Consider the following 25,275-nt stretch of genomic DNA (forward strand, 5'->3'; position numbering starts at 1 on the left):
CAATGTGTACTTTCTCTTTTCTTCTGTCTGGCTTTTGAAAGGAGGGAAAGTATACATCCTGAATTTAAAGGCATTGGCTTTTTTAAAATTTAATATACATTTTTTTTCATTCATAGCTTTTAATCCCACCCCTCCCCCCCACAGCCCCCCTACTACTTGATGCCTTTAAAAACCTGTGTCTCATTTTGTACTTGGTCTCAAACCTCAGGACCTTTGTATCTGCCTCTTGAACATGGGTTCTTGACAGTCACACAGGCATTTCAACTCAGCTTGTGCATGATTCATCTTATCCACATATTTGTCCCTCATTTGCTCCTTTTGTTGATTTCCCTTTTCTGCTTCCATATCCTGCTCTGGGTGAGCTTCATAGTCCCAGGCCACAGTGGCCAAAGAACAATCCAAGTGTCATGCTGTGAAATTAACTCTAGTCACTGGGAGAATGAAGCTCCTTTCCCAGCCTGAGATTCTTTTCAGGTAGTAATGCCAAAGGTAGAATATGTGATTAAAAAAACCCTGTAGTATACAAATAAGGGATTTATTGTTTCATTGACTTTGACCAAAGACTACGGGAGAATCAAGTTATACATCTTACTCTTAGGATGCTTAGCATATGGGTCTGTTTTTGCCTATTTTCTATTTTAATTTTTTACCTGATGACCTTCTCTTTCATATCTTAATTTTTTACCTGATGACCTTCTCTTTCATAGCAGCAAATCCCACCCTTACTTCTCTCTAGACCTTGCCCTACAGTGGAACTAACTAGATCATATTTTGTTTTGTCTCCAAATAGTATTTACTTTGTTTGCATTTTGTTTATTAGAATGACTTTAACATGGAGAGGTGAACCCATTGCTGGAAAACTAACTGTGATGTGTACACAACAGTTTTTGTTGAAACTCTAAGTCTACCTGGTTAAATGACCACCGTATTCTTGACTCATCTCTTGTACTCACAAGGATATAAACTTCTGTCTGTTCCTCTGAGGTATTGGTGATCTGTTCATTTTCCCTTGAATTAATTGACATCCTATGGTTTTTATCCCTTGTTATCCCTTACATTTAGTGCAACACCTGGCATGGAGTTGATATTCAATAAATACATATGTTTGTGTTATACCAGGCACTATTAGCACAGTGGTTAAGAGCTCCGCTGCTAACCAAAAGGTCAGCAGTTCAAATCCACCAGCCGCTACTTGGAAACCCTGTGGGCAGTTCTACTCTGTCCTATAGGGTTGCTATGAGTCAGAATTGACTTGAAGGCAATGGGTTTGGTTCTGTTGCCGAGTATTGAGAATACAAAGATTTATGAGGCATTTTAAAGGCAGACCCATTATTTATATTGAGTGGCATGGTATTATACATAAATATAACATCATAGAGTTTGCTTTTTCAAAGGAAACTGTTAATATTAAGCAAGAGCTCTTCATTACTTTTAGCTGTTTTTCTTTGATTTGAGTTTGTTTTATATATCTTATGTACACATGTACTATGTGTAATACAGTATTATATACTTTAATGTATTGTCTTAAATGCTTTTAAGTTGCTTTTTGCTATATAAATAACTAATAAGTATGTGTATGGATTTTTCTTTTTATGAAATTGTGTCTTCATACCAAGCCCTGTATAAATTTCAACTTGTATTTCCCCACAGGCAGCGGAAGATATCATTTTCATTGGACCTGACACACATGCTATTCAAGCCATGGGTGACAAGATCGAAAGCAAATTATTAGCTAAGAAAGCAAAGGTCAACACAATCCCTGGCTTTGATGGGGTAGTCAAGGTGAGGAACTATTTTACTATGATCTTTATAGTATATGACCTCAAGTCAAACGTTTTGTCAAAAGTGTAAGATAAAATGTGATTATCATTATTACTTTTAAGATCTATATGTAGGTTAAAAATCAGTGTTGCTTACACTTGGTTATTTTAAATGGTGTAAGTTTAAAAAATGAGAAGACATTTTAGCATTGTATTTAATAAATCAGTATTGACTCATATTTTCATAGGAAACAACTTGATGTTTGAAAAATGTGCCCTGAAATCTCTGTATTTCTTCTGATGGCAGTGTATATTATGATTTTAGTTATACTGTAAGAGCTTTCCATCTCAGTGTTGCTTATTAAGCATTGCTGTTGGCATTTTGGTTTGGACAGTTCTTCATTGTGCAGGATCACTTCATCCATTATAGGATAGCTGGCACCTTGCCCCTGGTTCGTGTGTGAAGTAGAATCTCATTATGGTTTATTTTTATTTTTGGTGAAAATATACAACAAAATGTATACTCATTTGCCAGTTTTTACATGTACGGTTCACTGGCTGTGTTTACATACTTTACATTGTGTCGTCATTCTCACTGTCACCACACATATTATTTCACCACCGTTAACTTACACTCTCTGCCCCTTAAAGTTCTCATCTGTGCTTTAGAGTTCTTGTCAAATTGATCTCATGTAGATAATTCTTTAAAAGGCATAAAGGTCATGGCAGCATTCTTTATTAATTGAGCTAAACTGCTGTTTAGTTTAAGGATGACCTCATGGGATAGTTTAAGTTCAAGGTTTCAAAGCTATTCTTAATAGATTTGAGGTTTTCGCCAGCCTAAATGTATCCAGCAAGTTTGATTTCCAATAAAAATGTGAAATTCCATTCCATGATTTTGCTCCTTTTGATCAACATCCGTCTGCTGGGTAGATGTTCAGTAATAGTAGCCAGTTGCTATCCACTTTTCTGGTTTCATGGCAGGGGAGGTAGGAGTTCATGGAGACAGTTAGGCCCGTAGATCATTTCCTTCTCAGATTCCTGGAACTCCTTCTTCCTCTGTTGCTCCAGGCAAATAGAGACCAATGGAATGGCCACCGGTAAGGTTTTAAGATCCCGTGTACTACTCTCTGAACTAGGAGGTTCATTATGATTTACTTTTATTTGCATTTTCCTTATGACTAATAAAGGAACCCTGGTTATTGTATATATTTTCACCCAAAATAAGAATAAACCATAATGAGATTCTACCTCACACCCACTAGGATGGCTATTACCTCTAAAATGGAAAATAACAAGTGTCGGCAAGGCTGTGGAGAAATTGGAAGTCTTGTGCTTTGTTGATGGGAATGTAAAATGGTGTGGCCATTGTGGAAAAGTTTGGCTGTTCCTCAAAAGGTCAGACATATCATTGCCATGTGACCCAGCAATAACACTCCTAGGTATTTTTACCTTTGTATATGCTTTCAGAGACTAGAAAGTAGGGACTCAAATAGATACTTGTGTACCAGTTTTCACTGTAGCATTCACAGTAGCCAAAAGATGGAAACAACCATGTTGTCCAACAGATGAATGGATGATCAAAATGTGGTGTGTGTATGTATGTGTGTAAAATATAATGGGATATTATTCAGCCATAAAGAGAAGTGGTGATAGATGATAGCATATGGATGACCCTGCAGACATTATGCTAAATGAAATAAGCCAGACAAAAAATGACAAATATTGTATGATCTCACCTACATGAACTATTTAAAGTAAGACTAATGTATAGAAGCATAAGTAGATTAGTGGTTACCAGAGGCTGGGGGGGAAGGGAGAATGGAGAGCTAAAAAAAAAAAAAGAATGTAAGGAAAGTGTCACAAATATTCAAATACTTCTTTCTTCACTCTTGTTTTAAATTTTGTACTCCTTTGTTTATGTGTATAATTATTAAATATTTATGTTTTGATGTTTAAAAAAATGGAAATGGTAAAGAAGAAATTGGTATCCCAACGGGTACATGAATGCAGCTATGAGAACCTAGGAGCAGATACCATTTGGAAGGATTATTACAAAGTGTGACAAATCCTTTCTTTTTTAGGGCTTCAGCTATTGGGTTTTTTAGTCTTCTTTACTGTCTTGTTTTAGAGTTGTCCAAGTTTGGGTACTGGTTTGGATGGGTCATCATGAACCTTGATCTATTCAGCCCTAATATTTCTGCCAGCGTAATGGCAATTTTTTTCTCCTGACAAATTCAGCCGCTTTGAGATCTTATAATACAGTTACAAAGGTATTGATGAGTCACAGTTCAAATTAATTGTAGCTTGACTATGAATAGGAGAGTCCTCAGAGATTTCAAGGAAGAGACAATCAGGAGAACACTTGATCTGGGAATTCCATTTGCACAGTAGATTCTTTTCTTTTTTAATTTTGTTGTTGCTGAGAAGATACACAGCAAAACCTGCACCAATTCAACTGTTCATACACGTACAATTCATTGACATTGATACGTTTTTCAAGTTGTATAACCATCCTCACCCTCTGTTTCTGAGTTGTTTCTCCCCCATTAACATAAACTCACTGCCTCCTAAGGTTCTTATCTAATATTTTGATAGTTGCTGTTGTCACTCTGATCCCATACAAATAGTTCTTAAAAGAGCATAATTCTTAAGACAGACTTTTTTTTTTTACTAGCAGAGCTAGACTATTGTTTGATTTTAAGAAGACTTCAGTGTATATTTTTGGTTTAAGGTTTAAAGATTATCTCAGGATAATAGTTGCATGGGTTCATCCAGGAAGTCTGGAGTCCATGAGAATTTGAAATTGTATTCTGCATTTTCCCCCTTTTGGTCAGAATTCTTCTATAGAATCTTTGATGAATATGTTCAGTAATGCTAGCCAGGCACCCTCCAATTCTTCTGGTCTCATGGCAAAGGAGGCAGTTGTTCTTTGAGGCAATTAGCCACACATTCCATATCCTTCTCCTATTCCTAACTGTCCTTCCTCTGCTGCTGCAGATGGGTAGAGACTAATTTTCATGCCTTGGATGGCACTATAAAGCAAACAGTAGATTCTTTCTTATTCAGTTAGTTGTTAGTGTGTCCAATAGGAAGAAGGAATGTTCCTTGATTAAAGGGTCAAGGGTGACAGTTGTGGGCTAGGACATGGGAATTGTGAGTGACATTAGAGACACCCATCTCTTAAGTAGTTTGTTGGCTCTGAGGGAGAATTTGTGTAACAATAACAGAATTTAAGGTTAATATTATAGTATCTATAAAAAAAAATCAATAAAACAGTTACTCGTCCGTTAATAAATAGTGAAATTTCTCCTTGTGGGTTTAAAAGTAAAATGGGAAATTGGGTGCTTGATTTGTTGTTGTGACATTGCCCACTGTATTTCTTCCTTTGTTTTCTTGGCTAACACACAACAACTGTTTTTTAATGTTTTTTTCTGTTTACAGTATCTAAGGTGTTATTAGCAAAAGACGCTGGTGTTTAATTACTGGAGTGGGAGCATCTATTTTTAACTGTGAGGCCATCAGTTTATTCTGGGTCTTAACCTGCTTTTGTTTGTAGACTCTTTCAAAATGTATGGAAACCCTGGTAGTGTAGTGGTTAAGAGCTACAGCTGCTAACCAAAAGGTCGGCAGTTCAAATCCACCAGGGGCTCCTTGGAAACCCTATGGGGCAGTTCTACTCTGTCCTGTAGGGTTGCTATGAGTCAGAATTGACTCAAAAGCAACAGGTTTGGTTTTTTTGGTTGGCTCAAGGCTGCTCACAAAAAACGAGGAGAGAGCTGGGTTCACACCTGCTCAGGATCTACTCCTGAACGTACCCGAAAGTATTAAAGAGCGTATTTCCGAAGTTTCCAATAGACTCATCCTTTTCTTTTATAGCACAACTGGATTAGAGACCAGTCTATTTTCATAGGAAATAGTTTGATGATAGCCTTCAAAAGACCTAGTTCATTATTTACAGTGATTCTAACCCTCTCTGGTTTCCCATGTGATTTGGGGTTCCAAGGTACTCTCAGGATCTCCATCTTTTCCCTTTTCATCCCATATTTTCTATCTGAGGTTCTTACTAGCAATATGAAACAACTGATATAAGTCTGGGGACCCTGCGTTATGCATTCCTAGAATATTCTCAATTTCTCTGTAAATGTCTGTGTATCTTGCATAGGTTTTAGAAAGTCGTTGACAACGGCTCCCTGTTCAGAATGAAACCAGGGCTTTAATTCAGCCGTAAGGCTGCTGTCAGTTCAGTCCCGACTCATGGTGACCCCCATGTGTTTGTTACAGAGCAGAACTACTCCAAAGGGTTTTCTTGGTAATCTTTATGGAAGCAAATTGCCAGGTGTTTCCTTTCACTGAGTCGCTGGGTGGGTTCATACTGCTAGCCTTTCAGTTATCAGCACATAGCAAACTGCTTAAGCCACCTCACTCCTCTAATTTCTCTGTAGCATGGATCACTTTCTAACTTACCATATAATTCTCTCATTGTGTTTACTTTGTGTTGTCTGTGCCCTTCCCATTGGAATGAAATTTCTGTAAGGATGGGGATTTTGTTTGTTTTATGCACTGTTGTATATTAACACCTAGAACAGAGGCTGTACATAGCAGGTACTCAATAAATGTTAGTTGAATTTAATATACATTAGCTGTCAGTAGTCAAGAGGGTACTGGTGGTTCAGTGGCAGAGTTCTCGCCTTGCATGTGGGAGAGCTGGTTTGGATTCCTGGCCAGTGTACCTTATGCACAGCCACCACCTGTCTGTCAGTGGAGGCTTCCATGTTGCTATGATACCGAACAGGTTTCAGTGGAGCTTTCAGACTAAGACTAGGAAGAAGAGCCTGTTTACCTACTTTTGAAAATCAGCCAATGAAAACTCTGTGGATCGTAATGGTTCGATCCATACGCAGTCATGGGAATGGCACCGGACTGGGCAGTGTTCATTCTGTTGTGCCTGGGGTTGCCATGAGTTGGGGCCAACTCTGTAGAAGCTAGTAACAATGTAGTCTTCAACGTTGTTAATCAGTCCTTTGAAACTCAGAAAACATTTCCCACTGGTGCTGTCTCACCGTCTTACCAGTGGCAGAAGGCTCTCTGTGCCATGTTGGGCATGGACTGAGGCACTCGTACTTTATTGGTTTCTCTAGCCCTGCCATTCCTCTGCCTTAATGCCTTTTCCATTCCTTTTTATAAATCTGTGTCTCTTATGGAAACCCTGCTGGCATAGTAGTTAAGTGCTATGGCTGCTAACCAAAGGGCCAGCAGTTGCAATCTGCCAGGCGCTCCTTGGAAACTCTATGGGGCAGTTCTACTCTGTCCTATAGGGTCGCTATGAGTCAGAAGCCACTCGACGGCACTGGGTTTGGTTTTTTGGTTTTATGTCTCTTATTTTGAAGTTTGCATTTTCTCAGACACCAATAGCTTAGCCTTCTAGTGTGTTCAAGAGAAGTCATTTTTCTGAATCTATTAGAATGCTTCTAAATCCCAAATACTCCATATGTGGACACAAAGGGCAGGTGCTTACCAAATTCTGATTCCGATTCCCCCAAATGTTTCAAGTTAGGGAATAATTTTTAATCTGTGAGATGACCAAAAACTTAAAAACTTAGTAGATTTTACATGTGTTATTACCTCTGCATCAATATTGACTGCTGATTTATTTTATTGATGGTTGATTTATTCACTAATTGTGAATAATAAAAATGCTTATGTGAAAAGAAAACTACCTGTAAGGGAGTTGCCATATTCTGATAGGGGTTTATTTTAAGAGGTAATGTAGCTTTTCAGGGTTTTGGGTCAGTCAGTAGAGAAGGGGAACAAGCAGGTCAAAGGAAGAGATAAGGGTAGAAGGAATTGAAGAAGCACAAGATGGTAGAAGAGATAGGATAAAGACCATCAGGTTCAAGGAAGTTTTCAGCTTTCCACATTTTTCGTTTGATGTTTTTCTCTGCCTGTCCTCTTCCCTATGAACTTAGTCTTTCTTATGTTTTTTTTTTTTGTGGTAAAAACATTTATAACAAAACATTTGCCATTTCAGCTGTTTTTATTTGTACAGTTCAGTGACATTGATTATATTCGTTGTGTTGTGGAACCATCACCTCTCTCCTTTTCCAAATGATTCCACCACCATTAACAGAAACTCAGCGCCCCCTAAGCAATGACTCCCTCTCTCTCCTCTTTCCCTCCCTTGGTAACCATAATAAACTTTGGTCTCTATACATTTGTCTAATCTAGATATTTCATATAAGTGGGATCATACAGTATTTGTCCTATTTTTACTAACTTATTTTACCCAGCATAAGGTCTTCAAGGTTTATCCATGTTGTAGCATGTATCAGGAATTCATTTCTCTTTAGGGCTGAGTAGTAATCCATTGTGTGTATATATCACAGTTTGTTTATTTATCCCTTCATCTCTTGATGGACATTTAGGTTGTTTCCGTTTTTTGGCTGTTATGAATGCTGTTGCATTGAACATCGGTGTACATGTATCTGTTTGCATTCCTGCTTTCTGTTGTTTTGGGTATGTACCTAGGATTGGGATTGCTGGGTCCATATGGCAGTTCTATGTTTAACTTTTTAAAAAATATATATTTATTTTTGGTGGCAGTATACACAACCAAACATACATCTGTTCACAACTTCTATATGAACAGTTCAATGACATTGGTTACATACTTCACATTGTGTCACCATTCTCACTGTCTCTACCCATATTGGTTCATTACCATTAATTTAGGCTCTCTGCCCCTTAAAGTTCTCATCTGTGCTTTAAATTAACAGTTGTCAGATTAAGCTTAAATAGATAATTCTTTATAAGAGCTGTGCTTGAGGCAAACAGTTTTATTAATTGGGCCAAACTGTTGTTTAGTTTAATGACGGCTTCATCGGATAGTTTTGGTTCATGGTTTATGGTTATTTTGGAGCATTAGTTTCAGGCATTTCCCCAGTCTCAATGGATCCAGTAAGTTTGGTTTCCATGTGAGTTTGAAGTTCTGTTCTACACTTTTCCTCCTTTTGATCAGATTCCATCTGTTAATTCTTTGATCAAAACATTCAATAATGGTAGTCAGGTACCATCTATTTCTTCTGGTCTTAAGGTGATGGAGGTAGTAGTTTTTGGAAGTAATTAAGTCTGCAGTCCATTTTCTTCTCTGATTCCTGGGTCTCTTCCTTCCTCTGCCATTCCAGGCAAGTAGAGAATAATTGTTTTATCTTGGGTGGCCACTCACAAGCTTTTAGGATACCAGGCACCACTCATCAAATTAGGATGTAGAACAGAAACTCTAAAAACAACATTAGGCCAATTGATGGGATAGACCCATGAACCAAGAAAATTAATCCCTTGAAGTATATTAGTTGTACCTAAGTAGTATCATCCCACTGCCGTTGAGTCGATCTTGATTCATAGCGACCCGATAGAACAGGGTAGAACTGCCCCGTAGAGTTTCCAAGGAGTGCCTGGCGGATTCAAACTGCCAACCTTTTGGTCAGCAGCTGTAGCGCTTAACTACTACGCCACCAGGGTTTCCAGTATACTGGGTTTGGTTTAAGTAGTATCATCAGGCACAGCTTTTTTTTTTTTTTTATTTCTGGCTGCTGTTTTAACAGTATATAAAACACTTTATTTACCATTCCCCCCCCCCCCCCCATTTTTCCTAGTGTACAGCTTAATGGTAACAGTTCCTTTAGTCTGGTTGTATTACCATTGCCCATAGTTGACGCCAGTTTTCCCATCGCCAAGCAGAAAAGTTCACTACTTCCCAAGGAGTGATCCCCTCTCCCCCCGTAACCACTAGTAACCATTGGTCTCTATATAATTTACCTGTTCTTGTCATTTCATATACCTGAGATTGTGCAATATTTGTGCTTTTGTGGTTGACTTCTTTTGCTCAGCATAATGTCTTCGAGGCTCATCCATGTTGTAGCATGTATCAGGACTTCAGTTTTCTTTAAGGCTGAGTAGTGTTGCATTGTATGTATATACCACGTTTTGTTTATCTGTTCATTTGTTAATGGATACTTGGGTTGTTTATGTTTAACTTTTTGAGGAACTGTCAGTTTTCTTCAGTGGTTGTAGCGTTTTGTCTTCCCATCAGCAGTGGATGGAGGGTTTCAGTTTCTCCACATCCTAGCCAACACCTGTTCTTTTTTTTTTTTTGATCATAGCCATTCTAGTATGGGTAAAGTGTTATCTTATTGTGGTTTTGATTTGCATTTCTCTAATAATTAATGGAGAAAGCCCTGGTGGCACAGTGGTTAAAACACTTGGCTGCTAACTGAAAGGTCCACAGGAGAAAGGTGTGGCAGCTTGCTTCTTAAAGATTTACACTCTTGAAAACCCTGTGGGGCAGTTCTACTCTGTCCTGTGGGGTCCCTATGTGTTGGAAGCAATTCCAAGGCAGTAGGCTTTTTTGGAATAACTAATGACTGTGAGGAGCCCTGATGGGACAGTGGATAAGAGCTTGGCTGCTAACCGAAAGTTCAGCAGTTCAAATTTACCAACATCTTGGAATCCGTGTATAAGAGCTTTGCTTCTAACCGAAAGTTCAGCAGTTCAAATCTACCAGCATTTTGGAATCCGTGTGGGGTATTTTTACTCCGTCCTATAAGGCTGATATAAGTTAGAATTGACTCGACAGCAACAGCTTTGGTTTGGTTAATGACTGTGAGAATCTTTTAATATGTTTATTGACCATTCGAATATCCTCTTTGGTGAAATGTCTATTCAAGTTGTTTTCCCATTTTTTGTATGGGTTGTCTTTTTCTTGTTCCATTTGTAGAAATTTTTTATATGTTCTGAATATTAAATTTTTATCAGATAATGGTTCCCCAAATTTTTTCCCAGCCTGTAGGTTGTCTCTTTGTTGATAAAGTCTTTTGCTGCGGAAATGTTTTTAATTTTTGATGTAGTCCAATTTTTTTGTTTTGTCTTTTGCTGCTTATGCTTTTGGTGTCATATCTAGGAATCCATTGTTAAAAAACTATGCCCTAAAACATTTACCCCTTGTTTTCCTTCTAAGAGTTTCATAGTTTTAGATCTCACATTTAGGCACTTGATTCATTTTGAATTTCTGTATATGGCATGAGATATGGATGCAGCTTCATTCTTCTGCATGTGGAAATCCAGTTGTCCCAGGACCATTTATTAAAGAGAATATTCTTTCCTCATTGAGTGGACTTAGCACCCTTGTCAAAAATCAGTTGACCATAGGTATATGGGTTTATTTCTGGACTCTCAATTCTATCCCACTGGTCTATATGTCTATCATTTTATCAAGGAGACAATTTTGGAATCTGAAATTTTCTTGGAAACTTCCTCATGCTAATAAAAAAATGGAGGCCATTGAGTGTTTAAGATTTTGCTTCTGCTTTTTTCCTAAAAAAAAAAAAACAAAACAAAACCCTCCACCTTTGAGTCAATTCTGACTCATAGCGACCCTATAGGACAGAGTAGAACTGTCCCATAGGGTTTCCAAGAAGTGCCTGGTAGATTCGAACTGCTGACTTTATAGTTAGTGGCTGTAGCTCTTAACTACTTTGCCACCAGGGTTTCCTTTTTTTTTTTCCCCCTAAGGTGCATCTTAATTGAACCATTTTATTCATATCAAACATTTCCCCCAAAATTTAGTGTAATTCTAAATCTTCCTTGATAAAATCATGGTATTTATTGAGAATAAACATGAATTTGAGTTATAGGATTAATGCATGTAAGGAATGTAAGTCTAACTCTGTGAAAGCACAGGCCTTAACCTGAGGTATACTCATGAGAATTTTGCAATGGCACATCAAATGTGTTGTTTATGTACTTCGTACCTTGGGTCCCCTACGTAATGGTTGGCCATCTCCAATTGCAGATCTGACAGTCAGTAATTGCTTGTGTATTTAAGGCTTCGAGAGGGGATGTCTCCCAGGCCTAGACTGCCATGAACAAGATACAGGAAAGTCTTAAGGTTTTGATGGTATGAGTCCCAATGCAAGTTTTGTCCTTTTTGGATCCCAGTCTGATGAAACTTTCTGAATTCGTTGACCCCTAGAGCCAGCATGAAGATGGACTTAAAGTTCCTATGTGTGTCTTCTTCTTTCCTATGAGCTTTGTCTTACAGACTTAGAACAAAAAATGTTGAGGGCATTTTGTTAGTGATAAGGAAGTGTCCTTTAATAATAAAAGTTTTCAAATCTAATCAGAAAATGAAAGGATTCTTCATTCCTAGGGTTCCTGAAAAGGAAATTGGAGCTCAACCCACTGTGAGACTTACTTCCCATTGCAAGGGAGACTCCAAATGGAATGCCTAGTGGCCATCCGAGGAGCATGCCGTTTCCGAATCTAGAATTTCTGTGGCTATTAGCTAGTTCTGAATAAACCTCAGTAGAACCTCCAAGATTGTCTCACAGTGATGGCATCCCTTAGTGCAGTAGGTAATAAACTTGGTTTTGTTTTTTCAATAGGTTATCTTGGCAACATTTTCAGGGGCACTAGATTTAACAATCTGCCTGACTATTCTTGGCATTTAGATTTGCAAACTATTCTAGTAAATACAGAAAAGTAGAAAGTAGAAGAAAAGAAATCCCTTATCAATTTTGTCTTCTTATATGCATTAGGCGATTTCTAAGAATTGATTACACTCTCAAATAATGATAGATTGTCATTATCTGTGTTAACTTTAACCATGGTACATACACAGTACGAATCAGGTATTATTTGAATTAATTTGTTAAGCCACAATTGAACCTGTAAGTTGTGGTTCCAGGTGAGCATTAAGAAAGAATTTTTGAGAAATGTTCTTTCGTTTCTCTGGGAAAATACTTTTTAGTACTGGTTTTAATTCTCATTTGCCTTTGGTTATTTCTGAGACTTGCAAGAAGCTGTATATGTATATAATGTATAACCCACAACCCATGTATACATGTATATCTTTTTAATTTAATTAGTAATTTATATTTCTAGTGCAGTAACTCCACATTCATCTGGAACCACTAAGTTTCAAATTTTATAGTTTAAACTTATTGGGTAGATTACCTTTGAGAAAGTATCTATACAGATAGAGGTTTACTGATGCAAATAAATAATATACATATTTTGGAATATCATATGGCTTTAGCAACTCAATTAGCAATCGTTTTGCATGAAAAGAATGTATGTGCTAATAATAGATAATTCTATCTTTTTTTTTTCACCCACAGGGTTCTTTAAAATTAGCCCGTGGTATTTTAAAGACAAAATTCTTTTTCCCAGCAACTATATTTATTATATTCTACTTTTTTTTCTCCAGGTAATCTTGACCACCAACTTGAGTAAATTAATGTGGTTTCAATTTGCTACATTTCTCATTAAAACTTTGTTCTTTTCCCATTTGAATGTTTAGAACATTGTATGGATGTTATATGGAACTGTTTTACCACAATCTTAGAACACTTACGTGCAATAATACTTAAGTAGTCTTCTGAAACAGTTTTCCTTCTGGACCTATCATAGACTGTCCCGTAGGTAGACTGGAAAGTAGACAGACAATTTAATGCATTGCAATAATCTTACACTCAGGGTGTATGGGCCCAATACAGCTTTTGGGTGTCCTGGCAGATCTTCCAGTGTAAGTGATACCTACATGAGACCTGAGGTCTGGGTAATGGAGAGTTAGCTAAAAAGTGAGGCTGCTGGTGGAGCCACAGCTATACCCCACTGAAAACGTGTTATCCAAAAATTTGCAGCAGAGACAAGGAGGAAGCTTGAGAATGCTGCAGGTATGTACTCTGAGGGGCTGTGGTAAAAGAAAAACTGGAGAGAAGATTAAGATCCAGATATGCATGGCTTTGCATGCTGTGGAGCCCTGGTGGTTTAGTGGTTAAGAGCGTGGCTGCTAACCAAAAGGTCGGCAGTTCGAATCCACCAGCTGCTCCTTAGAAATCCTATGGGGGCAGTTCTACTCTGTCGTACAGGGTCACTATGAGTTGGAATCAACTTGACTGCAGTGGGTTTGGTTTGGTTTCTGTGCTATACACCTGGTTTTGGAGGCTATTCTTGTGGCTCTGGGAGCCTTTGAATGGTTTCTTGAAGACGAGTTAACATGATAAAATTGTGAAATTAGAAAGCCCATTTTGGTTTGTTTTGTGAAAATAGTTTGGAGCAGTGTAAAATTTGATGTGCGTGGGCAAATCTTCCTTTAACCAGGCAAGACAACAGGGCCCTAGACGAATGCATTTGGGATGGAGCAAAGTAGATGGTGTTAAGACACATGGCCAACATTGAGTCTCTAGGATTATGTGATCTATTAAATGTCAGATGTGAAGCTGAGGGAGGACTCCCAGTGACTGTATTGCTGTACCTGGTTGCAATACCCTACCAGCATACCAATTTTCAGAGAAACTCCTTGAACTTCTCAGAATTCTTAGTTTGTTAAGAGCAAATAGTAATACTTGTTTACATCCTTGAGCAGAGTATGGTAATGTATTTAAATGAGTTTTGAAAATTATGCAGTGTACGTTTAAAGCAATAATTGTTTTTATTACCTAATTAACCAGATTTTTAAAAAGGCATTCTTGCTTTAGCGGGAAGAGGCAAATTAATAAAGAAGCTAGTGTCAAGAGAATCATTAAAAAGAAAAGAAAAGAAAAGAAAAGCTGTGCCCTAGTAATTTGAAAGTACAATATTAAACATTATATATATTTTTTCTCCCGCTAAACCAAAAATAAGGAGCCCTGGTGGTGCAACGGTTCAGCACTTGGCTGCTAACTGAAAGGTTGGGGGTTTGAAACCACCCAGTGGCTCTATGGGAGAAAGACCTGGCCATCTGCTCCTGTGAAGATCATTGTCCTTAGGTGCTGTCAAGTCAATTCCAACTCATAGTGACCCTATGTACAACAAAATGAAACATTGCTCAGTGCTATGCCATCCTTGCAATTGTTGCTGTGTTTGAGCCCATTGTTGGAGCCACTGTGTCACTCCATATCCTTGAGGGTTTTCCTCTTTTTCTCTGACCCTCTGCTTTACCAAACGTGGTGTCGTTCTCCAGGGACTGATCCCTCCTGATAACATGTCCATCGCTGACCCTCTATTTTACCAAGCGTGATGTCCTTCTCCAGGGACTGGTTCCTCTTGATAACATGTCCAAAGTACGTGTGACGAAGTCTTGTTATCTTTGCCTCTAAGGAGCATTCTGGCTGTACTTCTTCCAAGACAGATTTGTTCATTCTTCTGGCAGTCCATGGTATATTCAGCGCTCTTCTTCAACACCACAGTTCAAAGGCATCAATTCTTCTTCGGTCTTCCTTATTCATTGTCCAGCTTTTGCGTGCATATGAGGCAATTCACAATACTATGGCTCCTGTCAGGTGCACCCTAGTCCTCAAATCAACATCTTTGTTTGTTTTAACTTTTAACACTTTAAAGTGGTTTTTTGAGCAGGTTTGCCCAATGCAATACTTAATTTGATTTCTTGACTGCAGCTTCCATGGGCATTCATTGTGGATCCCAGTAAAATGAAATTCTTGATAACTTCCAATACTTTTTCCGTTTACCGTGATGTTGCTTATTGGTTCAGTAGTGACAGCCTGGAAAAATCTATGGGGTAGTTCCACTCTGTCATATGGGATCATTATGAGTTGAAAATGGACTTGACAACACCTAACAACAACAAACCAAAAATAATGGTTGATTTTCCTGATAATGGCTCAGAGGCTTTGTTCGTTTATAGATCCAGGTATGTTTACTATGCTGTCTTTCCAATTGTATGGAAATTCCTAACTTTTAGAAAGAGTAGCCTGCCTAACTTTGAATTATCTGGAAAACCCAATCAGCTGCAACTCATTTCCTGAGTCCAGGATTATTTAAAATTTTGCTAAATTTTATATGTGAATGCAGAATAATTCGAGGATGCTTCTTGTGTATAGATACAGTTCTTAACAATCTTTTGAAGCAGTGATCTGTCTTTTTCAAAAATAATCACAGATTCCCTTCTAGAACCAACTGAGGAAAGTAAACTCTTAAGTAGCTTCCCATATGAAAGAGTAGTGGGATTCTCATTATGGGAATTCACAAGCAAGGGGTGATAAGGCCTGGAGTCCCTGGGCAGTGCAAAAGGTTAATGCGCTCCCAGTGAACTGGTAGCCTCAAGGTTGGAGGTTTGAGTCCACCCAGAGATGCCTCGGAAGAAAGGTCTGGTGATCTACTTTAGAAACACTGTCCATTGAAAACCCCACGGAACACAATTCTGCTCAGATACACGTGGGGTCGATATGAGCCAGAGTCCACTCGCCTCCACGTGGTGTGCTGTAGGAAGCCAGAGGGGAGAATTGTAGTCGGAATTATGGGTGGTAATCAGTATTTGTCACTAGCATCTCTGTAGAAATATTTTGGTATTTAGCATCTGGGGCGAGCTATTTGAGTTTGCCTTTCTTTGCTATTGTTTTTCTTTCCCTTCCTTGCCCACCTGCAATAATGTATACACAGATCATGTGATCCAGCGGGTTATAGGAGATGCAGTGTACGTGGTTTGCAGTTTTGTAGTGCTGGTATTAGTTGTGTATTTTACAGCTTCAAAGTATGAGTAGTGACCACAGGATGCAGCCACTGAGGCAGGAAACAACAAACTTGGTAGTTTGGGGTGGTAGACTACCAATTTTCTCACAGATTGCTAACATTTTTTAATTGCTTACTGTGTACCAGGTACTGTTTAGTGCGTTTCAGCCATAACTCAGTTGATTTTCTCAGTCCCATGAGCTAGAGTCTGTTATTATCTCCATTTTACGAATGAAGAAACTGAATCCCAGAGAGGCATGTAAGTAGCTTGTTCGTAGTCACAGAGCCAGTGTTGGAGCCTGTCATGGATTGAATTGTCTCTCCCAAAAATACGTGTATCAATTTGGCTGGGCCATGGTTCCCAGTATTGTCTGATTGTCCACCATTTTGTCATCTGATGTGATTTTCCTGTATGTTGTAAATCCTATCCCTCTGAAGCTGACAAGATGGGATTAGCGGCAGTTATGTTAATGAGGCCAGACTCCATCTACAAAATTGGATCGTGTCTTTAGCCAATCTCTTTTGAGATATAAAAGAAACGAGCAGAGAGACATGGGGACCTCATACCACCAAGAAATAAGATCCAGGAGAGTAGCGCATCCTTTGGACCTGGGGTTTCTGCGCCTGAGAGGCATCTGGACCAGGGGAAGATTGATGACAAAGACCTTCCTTCAGAGCTAACAGAGAGTGAAAGCCTTCCTCTGGAGCTGGCATCCTGAATTCGGACTTCTAGCCTCCTAGATTATAAGAGAAAAAGCTTCTCTTTGGTAAAGCCATCCACTTGTGGTATTTCTGTTATTGCAGCACTAGATGGCTAAGACAGAGCCTCCAAGCATTTTGGCCCCAGGGCCTATGCTCTTATTCAGTATAATTTGCTGCCTCAGTGGCAGGTGTGCTGTGGTGTATTGACAAATAATTGAGACTTGTGGAAAAGGCACACAGTTTTTGTTAGGTCTTCATATATTTTTGTGGCTCACTTATTTGATAGATGAAAAATGGTATCTCATTGTTTTAATTTGCATTTCTGTAGTTATAGCCAAGGTTAAATATATTTCATATATTATCCTTTTGGCTTTCTTTGTCTGTGAACTTCTAACTTAATCCTTTCCCCATTTTTCCTAATGATTGTTGGCCTTCTTTTTGGTTGATTCAGGCTTCTATTAAAATTTCTTTTTTTCTACCTGTAGGCTTATAGGGAAATTATACAGTACGTGTGAATTAGTGCCATTGAATATGAAACTATATGAGGCTCTTTTTTTTTTTTTTTTTAAATCTCTTTAACAGTAATTTTATATAGCCTGATAATAAAACTAAATGTCTTAAAAGAGCGTATTGGAGCTGAGTGTATTTAGTAGTTTATTATTGAAACTCATAATAGAGTTTTTAATATGCCTAGTACATAAGTCCTCAATAAAATTTTTTGGAATGAATGAATGACAGCAAAAAGTTAATTTTTAAGGCAGTTTGATTTTGCTTTGAAGTTCATTTAGTAGAATTTTGTTTTCACAGTAAGACTTAACCACATGGATTAGTTAAAAGACAAGGTTGTTTCGTGGCAGTTTATAGAAGGGTTGAATTTGTAGTAGTTAAATAATCTTAAAAGGCTTTGCTTTGTGTAAGTATATAAATATATATATATGTTTACACACACATGCACACATATTTATACACGCACATCTATAACATTTGTGGGTGTGTATATATATATATATACATATATATAAAACAAAATATCTGTGATGAACTCTATGAATTATCCATTACAACTTGCCTATTAGGTCTCTCAAGGTTAACTTTTTAGACAGCAGTTTATTTTCTCAGAGTATCTTTTGCAAGTATACTATTACATGTTTGAATGGCAAGACACGTTAAAAGTTTCTTTCTAGGCTTATTATAATCAAGTCTTCATCAGTCATCACTCTTCCTGTATTTTGTTCAAGAGGCTCTAATTGTCCGCATTTGGCAGGTTTAACACTTCCTGACTGAGAGGCTATTAAGGGGAAGTATTCTCGAATAACTGTCAGTGGGTCGAACAAAGAACTTTCAAACTCAATGTGTGGAAGTTGCTAACATTCTTAAATGACCCTTTTCATGGATTTTATCCCTTTAAGCTAAAATTTGGTGTAATAAAGCAGTAAACCTTGATTTTTTTGGAGGGTGGGGGTAGGGTGGGAGGTATAGATTTATCTCTGACTTGAGAACAATTGTTATTTGGAAAATCTCATTAGCAGATGTGACTGCTTGGAGTTGAAAAAGACTTGAAACTGATGTTGCTTTCAGGACTGCTTTGAACTTAACAAGCACCTATTTGTGGAGCAGACTGGCTAATGAAAGGAAATTAAATTTTTCTGACAACTTCCCCTGCCAGCCTCCTTCTTCAGGGAATGTTATTAGGTACTGAAGACTTGTAAGGAAGATTTTTTTTAGACATAAATGAACCAGATATAAACACCCCCCTCCCCCCGCATGTGTGTGTACGGGGTGGGGGATTCTGACATGATTGTTCTCAACATTTAAAATGTATTAGCTTAAAAAATACTGATTTCACTTTAACGTTTTTAAGACATTTTCCAAAAATTCAAGTATACTTAATAACTAGTGGTTTTAAAACATTGTCTTTCCTTGTAATAGTTTAGTTTGTGTCACTGAATCATAAAAAAATAATTCAGAAACTTAGAAGGAGGCTTGAACATCTTCACAGCTTCTTTATTCTTACGTATGAAAAGGTGGAACGTTGTCTCCTATGTTGGGTGTGTGAGGTGGGAGTTAACGATCAGCGAAACCCTTCTATTCAAGGTAAACTTTCTCCTTGTAGCTGCCTAGGGCATAAGCTATGCTTGGCGACGTTGAGCAATAACTAATCTTTGTGTTGACAAACCCTCAGCTTGTACGGTTTCGGAGGATGTTTTCTTCCTGTGGCTTTTTGGAATTTTTATTTCTGTAGTTGGTTCGTTGATGTTAAGTTTTTAATTTGTGTAAAAAGATGTACCCGGCAAAGATTAAGTATGTACCTGGAAAAAAAAAAAAAGATGAAATAAAAAAGAAAGGGTAATGGAGATTACCAAAGGGGTCCCCCCGCCCCCCATTAGTAATTCTTGTAGATACTGGAATTTTACTTTGTGATTTCTGGAAAAATCTATTGAGTTTCTCCCAAACAATAGACAATCAACTCCCCCTGCTGACAGAATCTAGGAAAACGTGACATAAATATCAGAGAGACAGAAACAAGCTGGCTGTGGACAAGCTTTAATGATCTGATTTATGATTCAGTATTGATTGTAAACTTCTAAATTCTGCCATTAAATTCCTCCAACTGCACCAAATCATTTGGCAATTCTGGTGGTGTTTCCTGCCAGCTCATTTCAAACTGCTTTGAGTTTCTTAATATAATAACGATGAGGTAGAATTTACATTCCACTTATGGAATTAATTTTACATTTCTCTAAGTGAAAAGGGTTAGAAGGTTGTAAAATTGAACATTAAATGAATCAGAGGAGACAGTAGTGCAATATATGACTGCCCTAAAGACATTGTGCAATGGCTGATGGGATTAATGTTGAGTCTCGTTTCCTGCCTTTACAGGATGCAGATGAAGCCGTCAGAATTGCAAGGGAAATTGGTAAGTTCTTAAATTAAGTCTGGTGGGGTTTCTATGTCTTTTAGCAGATACGCTTAACTAAACCTATAAGTAACTCCTATAGAGCAAATCATATTTTAATAGTTTACGTTTCTGATTATCACTGTAGAAGAATTGATCAGCTGAATAAACATATTCTATTTTTTTTTAATTATTAAAGTAGACTTTAAAGGATAATGTGACCTTAATTATAGCTCTTTTGTAAGATAAAATCACTGGCTAATTAAAAGAAGGAATTGTCTTAAAAGTTTTTGAACTTGAATATAATGTAAATTTATATGTACATAGTTGAATGTATCTTACTAAAGTTAAGGTCATTTGTGATTAAAATGAAGATATATTTGAAAAGGTTCTCTGAGTTTTTACCTTTTCCTAAGATGTTAAATATCAGTTTAACAATCTTGCTAGGAAAGAGAAAATAGAATATGGAAATAGAACCTAGTAGTTTAAATTGGTGCAAAAGTTAAACTGAAGGACAATTTAATGACCACCTTAATTGGCAGTTTTAGGTATAATTGTACTTGGGCAGTGCTTCCCAACTTTTAATTTAAAAAATATTTCTGATGTTCATGACAGCTATTGTATCTTCAGTTATCTGCTAATTAAGAAACCACATAAGGGTATACTGTTATTATGAGTTAGGATTGCTATGAAATAACTTTGTTTTACTAATCAAATCAGCATCTGCATACATTCCACAAATATTTGTAGATATATGAGAGATAATAGTGCTGGGTTCATAGCATTTTCTTAGCATTTCAAGAGTCCTAGGTCCAAGCTTTACAGCATCCTCCCCATTAATATTTCTTTAGTCCTGTTTCCTCATGAGGGTTGATTATTTAGAATTATTTTATATACTTGAAGAACATTTGATTTGACAAAGTTTACATAGTTGTGATATGAAAGTGACCACTTGCGTCAATAAGTATATTCATTGCAAACGGGACAGGCTAACTTAGCAGTTCTTCAGTGAGTGGTCTGAAAAGCTTTTTGGCTTGTTGCATCCCTGTTTGTAGTTAGGTCTGGCTAAATTATTTGGATTTTGTCTATTCTTAAGTGTGTATTTGTTTTGCAACAGTTTCTCTTACTGGTATACCAAAAAACCCATTCCAGTTGAGTGGATTCTGATTCATAGCGACCTTATAGGACTGAGCAGAACTGCCCTGCAGGGTTTCCAGGGCTGTAAATCTTTAAGGAAGCAAACTGCCACAGCTTTCTCCTTCAGAGTGGCTGGTGGGTTTGAACCCGTGACCTTTCGGTTAGCAGCTGAGTGCTTTAACTATTGTACTACCAGAGCTCCTTAAGAAAAGGTTATAGAGAGTCTAACTGATCTCACTGCATTTGGCTTCATTACTAGTTATTTAATTATCATCATTAAAAAAAAAAGCATTTAAGTACTTAATTTCACAGGAAGATATGCTAGATGCTGAAGGAACTGATCCTACCTACATGAAACAGATTCTGTGGTTTACTTCATGATCAATTGAAAGCTTATATCGTGGGCTCAAAACCATTGGCATTCCTCATAGTCTATGAGGCGTGTAACAGAGCTGCTGGCTTTTGGGGAGGGTTTTCTAAAATGGTTTTTTTTTTCCCCATCATATACCTTTAAATTTCACAATTCTCCTTTCTAGTTCTAGTTTAAATATTATTAACATCATAAGATTTTTATGGTCTGATTTTCAGAAGTAGATAGATCAGCCAGTGCAAACTCAATAGATCACAGAGGTCCTATCCACAGCTGATCATGGGGATGGTGCAAGACCGGGCAACCTTTTGTTCCCTGGGGTACATGGAATCGCCAGGAGTCGTGCTGACTCCACTGCAGCTAACAAAACAACATACGGTAAATGAAGAGTTCAGCTTATTTGGAGAAATTTAGAGAAATAAAAAAGGATTCAAGAATACAGGATCACATTGGTATGATATACTTTAAATTATGAAGCTTGAAATCGTGAGCATTTCCTTCATATGAATGGCCGGGTTCAGACTGCTTTTCAAGTTTTCATGTCTTTCCTTCACCTTTTTTATAATCTGTGATCTTTAAAATAATAACCACTTAATCATGGTGGGATTCTCACCAGTTGTCATCATTTCGCTTTCTTCTCTCAGTGTTTCAATGCTGTGCTTACCCCTTTTTCACTGTTTTTTTTTTTATTATTATAATTTTTATTGTGCTTTAAGTGAAAGTTTACAAATCAAGTCAGTCTCTCACACAAAAACCCATATACACCCTGCTACACACTCCCAGTTACCCTCCCCCTAATGAGACAGCCCACTCTCTCTTTTCATGTCCGTTTCGCCAGCTTCTAACCCCCTCCACCCTCTCATCTCCCCTCCAGGCAGGACATGCCAACATAGTCTCAAAGTGTCCAGCTGATCCAAGCAGCTCACTCCTCAGCAGCATCCCTCTCCAACCCACTATCCAGTCCAATCCATGTCTGAAGAGTTGGCTTCGGGAATGGTTCCTGTCCTGGGGCAACAGAAGGTCTGGGGGCCATGACCACCAGGGTCCCTTTAGTCTCAGTCAGAGCATTAAGTCTGGTCTTAGGAGAATTTGAGGTCTGTATCCCACTGCTCTCCTGCTCCCTCAGGGGCTCTCTGTTGTGTTCCCTGTCAGAGCAATCATCGGTTGTAGCTGGGCACCATCTAGTTCTTGTAGTCTCAGGATGATATAGTCGCTGGTTCATGTGGCCCTTTCTGTCTCTTGGGCTCGTAATCGCCTTATGTCCTTGGTGTTCTTCATTCTCCTTTGATCCAGGTGGGTTGAGACCAATTGATGCGTCTTAGATGGCTGCTTGCTAGTGTTTAAGACCCCAGATGCCACTCTTCAAAGTGGGATGCAGAATGTTTCCTTAATAGATTTTATTATGCCACTTAACTTAGATGCCCTCTGAAACCATGGTCCCCAGACCCCTGACCCTGCTACACTGGCCTTTGAAATATTCACTTTATTCAGGAAACTTCTTTGCTTTTGGTTCAGACCGATTGTGCTGACCTCCCCTGTATTGTGTGCTGTCTTTCCCTTCACCTAAAGTAGTTCTTATCTACTATCTAATTAGTGAATGCCCCTCTCCCACCCTCCCTGCCTCCCCCATCTTGTAACCACAAAAGAATGTTTTCTTCTCAGTTTCAAGTATTTCTCAAGTTCTTATAATAGTGGTCTTATAAAATATTTGTCCTTTTGCAACTAACTAATTTCACTTAGCATAATACCTTCCAGATTCCTCCATGTTATGAAATGTTTCACGGATTCATTACTGTTCTTTATTGATGGGTAATACTCTAAAAAAAAAAAAAAAAAAAATTTTTTTTTTTTTACTCCATTATGTGAACATACCATAATTTATTTATCCATTCATCCATTGATAGGCACCTTGGCTGCTTCCAGCATTTTGCTATTGTAAACAGTGCTGCAATGAACATGGGTATGCATATATCTGTTCGTGTAAAGGCTGTTATTTCTCTAGGATATATTCCAAGGAGTGGGATTTTTGGATTGTGTGGTAGTTCTATTTCTAGCTTTTCAAGGAAGCGCCAAATAGATTTCCAAAGTGATTGTACCATATGACATTCCCACCAGCAGTGTGTAAGTGTTCCAATCTCTCCACAGCCTCTCCAACATTTATTATTTTGTGTGTTTTGGATTAATGCCAGCCTTGTTGGAGTGAGATGAAATCTCATTGTAGTTTTGATTTGCATTTCTCTAATGGCTAATGATCCCATGTATCTGTTAGCTACCTGAATGTCTTCTTTAGTGAAGTGTCTATTCATATCTTTTGCCCATTTTTAAATTGGGTTATTTGTCTTTTTGCAGTTGAGTTTTTGCAGTATCATGTAGATTTTAGAGATGAGGCACTGATCAGAAATGTCATAGCTAAAAACTTTTTCCCAGTCTGTAGGTAGTCTTTTTACTCTTTTGGTGAAGTCTTTGGATGAGTGTAGGTGTTTGATTTTTAGAAGCTCCCAGTTATCTAGTTTTTCTTCTACATTCTTTATAATGTTTTATATACTGTTTACGCCATGTATTAGGGCTCCTAACGTTGTCTCTATTTTTTCTTCCATGATCTTTATCGTTTCAGGTCTTTGATCCATTTTGAGTTCGTTTTTGTGCATGGAGTGAGGTATGGGTCTTGTTTCATTTTTTGCAGATGGATATCCAGTTATGCCAGCACGATTTGTTAAAAAGAGTCTTTTCCCCATTTAATTGTTTTGGGGCTTTTTCAAATATCAGCTGCTCATATGTGTATGGGTTTATGCCTGGATTCTCAATTCTGTTCCATTGGTGCATGTATCTGTTGTTGTACCAGTACCGGGCTGTTTTGACTACTGTGGCGGTATAATAGGTTCTAACATCAGGTAAAGTAAGGCCTCCCACTTTGTTCTTTTTCCGTAATTCCTTATTTATCCAGGGCCTCTTTCCCTTCCATATCAAATTGGTGATTTGTTTCTCCATCTCATTAAAGAATGTCCTTGGGATTTGGATCAGAATTGCATTAAATGTATAGATCGCTTTTGGTAGAATAAACATTTTTATAATGTTAAGTCTTCCTATCCACGAGCAAGGTATGTTCTTCCACTTATGTAAGTCTCTTTTGGTTTCTTGCAGAAGTGTACTGTAGCTTTCTTTGTATAAATCTTTTACATCTCTGGTAAGATTTATTCCTAAGTATTTTATCTTCTTGGGGGCTACTGTAAATGGCATTGATTTGGTGATTTCCTCTTCGATGTTCTTTTTGTTGGTATAGAGGAATCCAAGTGATTTTTGTATGTTTGTCTCGTATCCTGATACTCTGCCGAACTCTTCTACTAGTTTCAGTAGTTTTCTGGAGGATTCCTTAGGGTTTTCTGTGTATAAGATCATGTCATCTGCAAATAGAGATACTTTGACTTCTTCCTTGCCAATCTGGATGCCCTTTATTTCTTTATCTAGGCTAATTGCTCTGGCTAGGACTTCCAGCACAATGTTGAATAAGAGTGGTGATAAAGGCCATCGTTGTCTGGTTCCTGATCTCAGTGGGAATGTTTTCAGGCTCTTTCCATTTAGGGTGATGTTGGCTGTTGACTTTGTATAAATGCCCTTTATTATGTTGAGGAATTTTCCTTCTATTCCTATTTTGCTGAGAGTTTTTTTTATAATGAATGAGTATTGAACTTTGTCAAATGCCTTTTCTGCATCAATTGATAAAATCATGTGATTCTTGTCTTTTGTTTTATTTATGTGGTGGATTACATTAATTGTTTTTCAAATGTTGAACCATCCCTGCATACATGGTATGAATCCCACTTGGTCATGGTGGATTCTTTTTGGATATGTTGTTGAATTCTATTGGCTAGAATTTTGTTGAGGATTTTTGCATCTACATTCAT

General features: G+C 37.8%; 1 protein-coding gene across 7 annotated transcripts in view; it reads left to right on the top strand.

Moving 5' to 3' along the window:
• PCCA (propionyl-CoA carboxylase subunit alpha) overlaps window positions 1-25,275 on the top strand; it is a 534,561-nt gene that overhangs the window by 179,768 nt on the left and 329,518 nt on the right. For all 7 annotated transcript variants that reach the window (XM_049867227.1, XM_049867229.1, XM_049867228.1 and 4 more), the window contains 2 exons: window positions 1,651-1,782; window positions 19,851-19,887. In XM_049867227.1, coding sequence (XP_049723184.1) covers window positions 1,651-1,782; window positions 19,851-19,887 — 169 coding nt within the window. The remainder of the gene's footprint in view (window positions 1-1,650; window positions 1,783-19,850; window positions 19,888-25,275) is intronic.

The sequence above is a fragment of the Elephas maximus genome, chromosome 23 (assembly GCF_024166365.1).
Source record: "Elephas maximus indicus isolate mEleMax1 chromosome 23, mEleMax1 primary haplotype, whole genome shotgun sequence".
Lineage (NCBI taxonomy): Eukaryota > Metazoa > Chordata > Mammalia > Proboscidea > Elephantidae > Elephas > Elephas maximus.